We start from the raw sequence: 10657 nt of genomic DNA on the forward strand, positions 1-10657 counted from the left end.
CTGCGCCTCTGTTATTTCAGCTATTTTTCACATAAGTAGTATAGTGGAATAATAAATAACAAAGGTTAGGTTAGGTTAAGTTAGGTTCTATGGTTCATCGAAAGTTGTCATATATTGCAAAAGTTGCCAGCGCGCTTCCGATTTAGACAACTGTGTTTGACTGTTGTGTTGTATGGCCACAACGACCAACTTGTGTTTGAAATAGCAGAGGTATGTCATATCTTCCAAGAAGCAGGCTCGTGTGTAAGCAGCACGTCTATGGCCTTGCCTAAGCGCGAGATAGGACTTCTGAAAGTGTCTACGAACCAGCAGTTGAGTCATTATTGTAGCATAAGCTACACTGGCCGAGGTTGAGCTGTTTCGCGTGGCTCCTGGAGAGCCGCGCTGCGCATGCGCGAGGAGTAGTGACGTTACACGGCGCACAGCTGGCGCGCTGGAGCAGCCGCCGCCGTTCTGCGCGTCCTCTAGAAACCGCACCACGTGACCAACCGCGTGACGAACCACGTGACCAGCCACGGTGCTGCGACGCCGGCAGCTGCTCCGGACCACGTGACCGACCACATGGCCAACCAAGTGGTCAACCCCCTGCACACTCGCTGAATAAAAAACCCTGTGTCGAGGCTGAGAATCAAACCAGGGCCTTTGGCGTTTGAGGCGCAGACGCTGCCACGACGGCTCAAGGTTTAAACGTGGATAAAGGCGCATGTACTGAATGCGGTCCTTTCATATATTAACTCTACGGAACCAGATGTCGCCGTGCTTACGCTACGTATATCCTGGCCTAACAGGGCTAAGCCAACATCAATTTTTTAAATGTTTGTTTTATTTTTTGAAGCTAACGTGAACTTGTTCGGCGAATTTTAAATTCTGTTAATTAATTTTTCAATTCTCTTATTAAACAGCCAGTTGTAAGTTCAGCGCTTGTATGCGTGTTTTGTTTTGCCGGGTTCTTTGTTTCAGTTGCGCTGTTTCGTTTTTTGAAGATAAATGTTTTGCCAATTCCTCGGTTTGTATTGTAACTTTAAGATATAACTCCAATTAGGGTTAAGCACGTTTTAGTATCAGAAATATACGCCAACGAGTATAGTTTTTGTCGATGGTTAGAGCAAAGTTTTTTGGTCGATTTCTTAAGTTTAAGTGATAAAGTGATAAAAGGACTCGTTCAAGTGATAAAAGGACTACTGTTGTGTTGTGTCGCAAAATGTTTGAACTCACAACAGTAGGGAGGCTAGTTACTTCAGGCATGGCGCTTTGAAGCTTAAGGAGTCGTTAAATTTGCAAGAATTTTCACGGGTCTGAGGACGACGCCGCCTTTCATGCTGAAAGCAAACCTCAGATAAACGTCATTACACGGTTTCCACGGTGTAATATCAAATTCCGCGGCAGAGTTTTAGTTTCATGAATATAGAGTAATATACCTTTTTCTCCTCTTCGGCGCATTGCGCATGTCGTCACTGCACTCGATCCCGTCGCTGAAGAATTTAAGGCACTTCCGGTACACAACCCAAGCAGAGGTCCGCAAGGCACATCTGAAAGCGCTCGAGTCAACTCTGGAGAAAACAACCGCGCTGGAGTCGTTGCATATTTCCGGACTCTCGAATGACGACATGGACACAACGGGCCTCCTGACTGCGATTGCCCGATATGCCTCTTTGAGAGAGCTTACGCTAAGCTTCTCGTTTTTGGAGCAGGCCTCCGACGACTGCGGCGACGAGTTCTCGGAATATCTCAAGAACAGCGGCACACTGACGACGCTGAGCCTTGAAGGAGACTGCGACTTTCGTGATGCCTGCGGGACGAGTTTTTTGCGGGCTCTACGCGATAACGAAAGCATCCTCAGTCTGAAATTGGACGAAATTTTCGTCGATAGTCAGGCGCTCGACCTCATCGCCAGTGTGTTCGCAAAAAACACCGTGCTTCGCAGCTTCCACATTCATCCTGCTTACAAGTGCGTCATTGACGGGGGTGGACATTGTGATCGCTGGGTACCTAGTTTTACAAGAAATGATACCATTGAAGAAATGACGCTGCCTTTTCAGATCTGGCGGCCACCGCAGTGGTTGGAGTTCTTCGAAGTTTTATCGCGGAAGCAGAGACTCAAAATGATCACCGTAGGTTGGGCTGAAATGTCGGTGTCTGACTTGAACGAGTTCTGTATGTTAATCTGCAAAAGTGGAGCAGAAGAGAGAGTTACCTTCAACCCTGCATTGGATCTTTCCCTCTACGATAACAACTTCAGCCTCATTCGGTGCAAGAGCTTCGTCGACATCGAGGCTGATTGTGAAGACAACGCTGCACAACTTCAGAAGCTGACAGCCGAGGCCTCTGCTGTAAGTCATGTGACGTCATTAACACTGAGCATCTCCCCGCTTCCGACTGAGGTGGATCCTTTGTCTCCCATCGCCAGCCTCATCGGAGTAACAACCACGCTTAAAACGCTGCGTCTTTTTGTGTCTGCAACCGATAAGGCTGCGAACTATACAAACGTGAGCTGGACAGCCACCATCGAGTCGCTCTCAAGAAACCAGAGCATTTCAATTCTGCACATAGACTTGAACATAATGAAGGCGGAAGACATTGAAAAACTGGCCGATGTTATCAGATGCAGTGATAATATCACAAGGCTCGGTGTGACTGTTGAAGAACGGATGTCGGACCTCTTCCCGAAGCACTTGTCCAGAGGCATTGCCAGCAACTACACATTGCTTAGCGTTGAGTTCCTCGATCACTCGGACCCAAACGCGTTCGCTGTCACGGACACGGCACGGCGCAACTGCGGTCTGGTGGCACGCGCATCTCAGTTCCGGATGGGAGCTCGACTCGAAAGGTACGTGTGACTTCTTCAAAGACAGTACAGGGATTATTGAAGCGAGCAGCTTCACTATGCAAGGTAAATCAATCGTCGCGTAGGTCGGAGAACAACACTGGACGACCTTCAGCACAACCACGTTAGTCGTGTGTGACCATATGTGGTACAGTTATAGTGCCGAACCCTTGATAACTGACATTGACTCATGACCTTTAGTTGACCTCTGAGCTTTGACCTCCGACCTTTATAGTTTGGCTTTTAACGTCTAACTTCTGATATTTGACCTCTGACTTTTAACCTTTCACAATGGGCTATCTTTGGGTTGATGTTTGACCTTAAGAACATACGATGTGTTGATGTGAAGCCACGTGATGACATCCGATGGGGGTGCCGCAACACCATGTGATACCACCTCACAGCCGCGTGGTCGTGTGGGTATATATAGAACGGCTGTCGTGAGCGTGTAGCGGAGCAGCCATGGAATAGTATCAGGTGCTTAGCAAGTGTGCTTGCTTATCGCTGAATTCCGGGGCTGCCAATTTTGGGCAGGGTTAGGCACTGGGAGATAATTTCACAAAGGTGAAATGTCTGAAATAGCGATTTTTCGGTAGTTCCACAGAGCCGCTTTATTCTTACACGCAGAAACTAGAATAGAAGAGAAAACGACGAATTTTTTTATGCTAGTGAAGGAACGAGCCACGTCCAGCGTACGCTCTAATAAATGCGTTCAGCTTAACTTAACGAGAACGCAACCAGCCATGCAAAGAAAATGATAGGTGTAACGTTAAGAGACCGGAAGCGGGCAGAATGCGTGAGGGATCAAGCGCGGGTCAGTGACATCCTATAGTCGAAATCAAGAGGAAGAAATGGGCTTGTGCAGGCCATGCAAAGAGAAGGCAAGATAACCGCTGATGTTTAAGGGTAACGGAGGGAATTCCCACAGAAGGCAAGCGTAGCAGCGGGTGGCAGAAAGTGTTGAGCGGATGAGATTAAGACATTGGGGTGTGTTGGGGGGGGGGGGGGGGGGGGGGGTATGGTGACCATAGGTGTCAAAGGACCGGGTTAGAAGCCATCATTTCTGTGCCACCAATTATTCTGTTGCACTGTGCGTTGTTTTTTAAATTTTATGCAACCAGTCTCCTCTATAATGCCTTCGGCCCTAAGGATACCCGCGAGGGTACAAGTCTTTGCCCTGCAGTGGGTGTAGTCAGGCTGCTGTTGCTGATGATGAAGATGACCGCTGTTTTACAAGCCATCTTATTTGCGGGAATCTATTCATATCGCTGCTATGTGCACTTATGAAACCGGTCGAAATATTTTCCGTTAACCCCGTCTTCTTAATTCTCGCAGCAAATGACGGCTTTTTTTTCTTGTAGGGTAAAAAAAAGTGGTTAGTGCGACAAAGGTTACAGCCGCTGGAAGGTTGGAATGCCGGCGTGTCTTCAAATTGAATGTCTTGAGGTGCAAGAGTGAAAGGAACGCACGGAATAGATAGCGCATCGTGTTCCTCATTAGTTGTTTGCCTCGCTGCAGTGGACTGTTGACGATCTCATAAAGTTACAAGAGCATTTGATGTAGTAGTGTGCAGGTGCATTAAAATGTGGCACACAAAAACGTGTCCATTTCCCTGCCTTGCATGTTGTTTTGAAACAATTTCCTAGTTAGGTCTGGATGTTTGCTGCACACGGTCCCCGCGTCGCTCATTCACGGAGACGGAGGCAACACGTAGATAAAGTTCAAAGCAACGCAGACGGATGCATACGTTCCACCCTCTTACAGTAATGCGTGCTGGAATGCATCACGAGTGAACCCATCACGATGACTGGTTGAAGTGTAGAACACGCACGAAACACACTGCAGGTATCCCGCTTTAGGAGGTGAGCGAAATATTAAACCAGTGATGCCTCATTATGTATGTATATCCCCTCGTACGATATTTTTCATTCGTGTCTGCAGCTCAATTAACAGCTACCGCAGGGCTAGCTTAGTGGTTTGATAATCCGCCTCGAATTCGGGAGGTGCCGATTTCTATCTGCAGCGCTGTCAGTACGCAGAGGTGACACATTTGGTACAAGCTTGTCCTGGTTTGATGCCCGGCTTCTTCAGGGTGAAATGCTTGGTAAACGGGTCGCTGACTCCACCTCGATTAGCGGAGAACGCCTTGTCATGACGTTCTTTGGCCGCAGGTGCCTTTGCGCCATTGAAATTTACCGCTCATCATTGATACTTACGCACTGATTGAGTTTGTCGCCTTGCCTGATCTTGTTCGTGCTAACCTCCTTGAAAAGGAAACAGGAAACACGCAGTCGGCCCCTCTGAAAAGGTAAGTCACGTCACTATATAGAGACACGATTTGTTAGTCGGCAACTGACTTTTTAGGACGCCTAGAATTGGGAAATGTTTCCTTCTCTTCATTTATGCGATTTCGTTGTTTCTAGCAGCTACAAGTTATAGGTCACTATGCGTCACGGCGCGCTTGCTTTAAGTTGACTCAAAAGCGATGGAACACAGGAGAGGGCAAACAGGAGCGATGGAAAACAGGAGAAAACTCATCCAGGTTTATCTCAAGCGGCTTATATATATATATATATATATTTCTCTTTGATCAGGCTCTGGAAGCGCCCAATTTAGGGAAAATCCAATATGCAGCAGATGCAGTACGAGCATTACAAAAGTGACTCGAAATGCAAGATTCTTTGTATTTTAAATGCTTTTTTTATCCGCCGCAAGAAAAATTAGCGGTGCCTTAGGTCTACTATGCGTAGTACACGTAGCGAAAGCGGCCGCAGCGATCAAGGTTTTTCTCCTTACATGGCTTGTAACTGACGGCCGAGCGCACCGCCTCCCGTATTCGACCCCACACGCATGCGCAGTAAGCCGCATAGCTAATCGTGGCGTCCCCGCGCAGCTTGGATGAGGGCGAGGCGGCGGAGTCGGTGGCGCAGCTGTGACGTCACGCGCAGCGCACCTGTGGCGAAACTCGCGCTTGGGCAGTAAGAGCAGATGGCCAAGTCGGGCGAAATCACTCCGGCCAGCGTAGTGTAGCTTTCGCTACAAAACAGGTGCCGTCTTTTTCGTCCGCATCGACTTTGGCAGGAAATAACCTGACACGAAATCGTGACGTGGTGTGAGGTGACAAGCCGTCAGCAAATCAAATCAGATTTCTGGCCACTTCGTGGATGGTCATTTAGGGAAACCATTGTTCGAAAGCGCACGTCACAACTCAGTCTGTTGTCTCGTCGCAAAACCGTCCGCTGTGTCCGCAGGATAACTGCCTGTGCCATGGAACGCGTCTTCCGCCATCGTGCCCTGCTGGAAGTGTTCGCCGAGGTGGAATGCATCTCCATGGAGAAGGCCGCCGCTGAGCTGAGGGCCGCACTGCGCGCGTTCGACGACATGCGCTCCTTCATGGTCATGGCTGGCGTCGTTCGCGGCAGCGTCGTGTGCCACGCCAGGGAAAATATGGCGACGCAGCTCGACGACCTGAACGAGCATTGCTGGAGGGTGCTCCGGCGCGACCTGTTCGTGGACCATGTGGTCACGAAAGTGCTCCCGGCGTTCTTGCCGCAATGACTGCAGTTTCGTATTATTACCGTTTTATACTGACGCTGTTCTGCCTTCACAGAAATTTATGGGGGTGCATAAGCAATTCTAATAGGCAATGTGGGAGCATTACTTGTCGCTGAGCTGTTGAGTACCTAACTTCACGCTTTTCACTGTGTTGAGAAGGTCCCGTATACTTCTTCGGCATTGAGCTGCCTCCTCCGCCCAGGCTTTGCTGTCTCGCCTGGTGACGTAGACGCAAGCTATTTAAGCTTTAAACAGTGCAGACCCCCCAGCGCCGCAACATTCCTCTCCGAAAGCTGAAGGTCAATTGATGGCGGCGGGGTTTCTCCCTTTACTGTAATCTGTAGCCTCGTTAACGTGAATACGCCTACGAATACGTGAATATGGTGCATCGTTTCCAGCGAATTTTGATAGGGTGACACGTCACTTTTTACATGTACTTACCTCACCAAGTCAGCCAGGAGGACAGTGGCCTCTCGCCCAGTGCAAGCGGTGGAAGTGGCCAGCGGCTCCCGTCTTGAGCACGATCTGCTTTGTTATCTGGCTGAGGAGTCCCCAGGGAGGCGGGGCGGCTCCAAACCTGTTTCCATTTATCGCGGAGCTGGACAACCTTCTCGGAGAAGGAGAGTCGCATTCCACAGTTCGATGAATGTTTTCTTGTCTAGGCGGCGGCAGTAACACTTACGGGAGGGGTGATGACGTCATTCGCGTGCGCGTTTCTGCCACGGTTTTCTGACAACGGCGGTGTTTTCGCTAAACGAGCGAAGTAATGCGAGTGCGGCTCTCGCATTAAACCAAATGGACAATAACTGTTTTTGCATGCGGCATTTTCAAAGTGAGCACCTGGTATTCATCAATGAAGCAGACATTTGCTGGACTAAGTAAGAGACACATTACGGCCTACAAGAAGCGCTTTTTATTCTGCCAATGTTGTGTGCACTTGTTTTCCGTGGTCTTCTGCTCCCTTCCGGTGAGACACAAAATTTGCTATCGCGTTTAGTTTGCTTTTGTCAATGCCTTAAAATTAGCCCGAAACAGCCATTAGTTAGGCACAGCCCCGGGAAATGTGTTTGAATCCGTGGTTGTGGATAATTGGGACACTCCCAGAGGTATGGAGATGTAGACACGTGGGCTCGAATTGTCTCCGTAAGAAACGCGTACCACAAGTGTGAAATTTCTTTGACGCCGTCTGACCCACCGCGGTGGCTCAGTGGTTATGGCGCTCGGCTGCTGACCCGAAAGACACGGGTTCAATCCCGTCCGCGGTGGTCGAATTTCGATGGAGGCAAAATTCTAGGGGCCGGTGTGCTGTGCGATGTTGGTGCACGTTAAATGAACACCAGGTGGTCGAAATCTCAGGAGCATTTCACTACGGCTTCCTTCATAGCCTCCGTCGCTTTGGGACGTTAAACCCCCATAAACCAATTTTTTTCAATGTTATTCCAGGTAACCTGAGCCCTTCCTCATAGCTGGGGAGGAAGCCTAGCTTAGCCTTAGCTGCCAGATGCCTCGCCCTTTTTGCAGAAGCAAGGATTGTGGTTTTCAGGCTGTCTGGCTTCGGGTTTTATATGTAACGAGTCTTACCACAATTTTTTAGACTCCATACACCACCCGAGGACATTCCACCCGACTCTATTCCACTCGTTTCTATTTGGCCCTGTACACCCGGTGTTGAGTTTTCCATGTGCCAAAATTTAGCCTGAGCCGACCAGGAGCCTTGTGTTTGGCGCTCTTTAGCCTGAGATGCCCTGGCGCCAAAAAAATAAAAACCACTACCACCATAATCATCATCATCATCATCATTTCTTTCTGCAATAGTCACTCGGTGACTGTGCTGTGAATGAGCCATTGCCGATCTGTAAGGCTTCCATTGGCATCGAATTCAATGGCAGATTTTTTGTACCGAAGGCTGGTACTTGTATCCGAACCTCTGTGACACCTGTTCTTTGAGATATGTATTTATCAGCATTCGATCAGCGCTTCGCGCAACCCCTTTCTAGTCGGCATGTTTCGCTCATTTTTCGATATGTTGACGATTACCTAGTTATACTACACTTCACTCTAGAGGATATCTTGAGGACGCCGTTAGTGACATACTTGAAACACGCATCTGTTTCTATAGGCCTCAATTACACGCACGGGTTGGCAAGTGATAACTGCCTGCATTACTTGCACCTTGAGCTTCAAGTCGTCGTCAAGCACATTTGCTGGTCCTACAACCCTAGGACTAAGAAGGCCCCACTGTCATTGGAAAGCTCGCAATACAGGCTTGTTAAACGCGCTAATGTGACATAACTCAGCGCTTCCATACAGCTCGTTACTCTCCTCATTTATTAACCGGTATGTGAAAGCTTATCGCAGAAAGTGAAGGCCTGAGAGAGGAGGAAAGCACTAAGACGAAAGATCTCTTGCAGGTTATGCCCTACATTAATCGTGTTTTTCACAACGGTACTGGGTCAAGATCGGCTTCTTGGCAGCGTGTACACTTAGCAGAGTGTCTGCATTGATGAAACTAGAATTTACATCAAGTGCTTGTTCCTCCCGAAAAGCATTGTTGAATATAATAGTCTGAATCCGCACGTTTTTCACGATACGAATACAGCCGAGGATTTTGACAAAAAACTGCAGTTGTACTTCTGGTTCAAATGTGCGTTTCTTCTAATGTGCATATCTTTTCTGTTTTCTTCCCCACTCTAGCTGTAAAAGCCCACATAGGGCTCACAGTTTTGTAAAAAAATAGTAGGCCCCAGTGTAGTAGGAAGCAGGACAAGAAGTTCAGAGTCTATTTTGGTCGTGGTGGCGGTGGGAACTTTTTTACACCCAGGGGAGTTTAGGACGCGCAGGTCCTTGGGCCACCGCACGTCCCCACTGCACTCAAACGTTCATGTCCCGGAGGTTCATGATGCTGGCAGCCCGGCCTGCAGCGATGGCTTGCTTGCTTGGCCGCGTCCTCGGAGCGCAGTAGGGTCTCCCAAGCCTACCAAGTGGTAAGGTGCTCGAGGACCCGCGGGGGAGGATCCGCCAGGCAGAAGAAAAGGATGTTGTTGAGACTTGAGAGTGGCTTTGGGGTCGTGGGAGGTGGTGGAAGACCGAGATGGTGGTGGTGGAAGCATTTCACAGTATGAAACGAACGACAAATTTTGGCTTTTGTGATGGTGTTCGGCAGCTGACCCGAAAAACGCGGGTTTGATCCAGGCTTATGTGGTCGCATTTCGGCGGAGGACAAATGCTAGAGGCCCGTGTACTGTGCGATGTTAGTGCATGTTAAAGGTCCCCGACTGGTTGAAATTATACCAGAACCTTTCACTACGGAGCCCTCATAGCCCGAGCTGCTTTGGGACGTTAAACCCACATAAAACCAACTTTTTCATACGGTGTTTTAACCATTTCTGTGCTTTCTTTTATCTGTTTGTTAACCCATTTATTCGCTCATTTTTTATGTTGCATATTGTGTTTCGTTTTACTGCCTCACCACCAACTTTGCTCTGGTTGATTGTTTTTCATTCCGCAGTCTGCGTAGTCATCTCCTGTTTTATCGCCTCACTTTCGCATTTAGTCTTGTTGACTGTTTTGCATTTCACCATTTAGGTTGCCCTGGCACGTGTTTTTATTTCGTCACCTTTCGCATTTACTCGTTTCTTGAGTGTGAAGAGAGTGTGCCATCCCTGCATCTTTGTTTTGATTGTTCTTTCTTTACATAAATGCTACGTAATTCGATTTCAGATTTCGTTGTTGATTCACCTGTCCCCAAGTGTGGACCTTTTCAATGACCACAGCTTAAGTGCGCGTGTGTTTTGGACTGTGCTGCGCATGCGCAGTAGATGCCTGTATGAAATCCGCCAATCAGAATGGTGCGGGCAGTGTTCAGTGGTGACACGGTTGCTCTCAAAAAGGCAAATGTGAAAAAGGCTTTAGTTGCCAGTTAGATTTTTCTCCCCCACGGTTTATCTGCATATGTGCGAGTGACAAAAGTGGTCGCTCGCCTGGGTTCCTGTCTTCAACAGCCAGTGCTTGCGCTTCCTTGAATAAACGGTTGGCAGTCTGCAACCCTGGCGCCTTATTTGTTTCTTTAACTCCTGTCTTCGTCCTAACGTTCTGCGAAAATGAACCAACTAGCCCTCAAGAACGTCCTACTAAACAACTTTGATCTCCACGGAGCTTCAAGTGAAGCGGATGAATTTCCTTTCATAATGTAAAGGGAGTCAGATTTATTTTGCGACAATGGATGGGGTAAACTTTTATTTTGACATAGAAGTTTTGGCCACAGAGGCCCTTGGGCCC

General features: G+C 48.4%; 1 protein-coding gene across 1 annotated transcript; it reads left to right on the forward strand.

Moving 5' to 3' along the window:
• The first annotated feature begins 1607 nt into the window (after positions 1-1607).
• Positions 1608-6382, forward strand: LOC144102653 (uncharacterized). The gene is made up of 2 exons (XM_077635867.1): positions 1608-2827; positions 6076-6382. The coding sequence occupies exons 1-2, from the start codon at positions 1608-1610 to the stop codon at positions 6380-6382; spliced, it is 1527 nt and encodes a 508-aa protein (XP_077491993.1).
• The last annotated feature ends 4275 nt before the right edge of the window (positions 6383-10657 follow it).

The sequence above is a fragment of the Amblyomma americanum genome, chromosome 8 (assembly GCF_052857255.1).
Source record: "Amblyomma americanum isolate KBUSLIRL-KWMA chromosome 8, ASM5285725v1, whole genome shotgun sequence".
Lineage (NCBI taxonomy): Eukaryota > Metazoa > Arthropoda > Arachnida > Ixodida > Ixodidae > Amblyomma > Amblyomma americanum.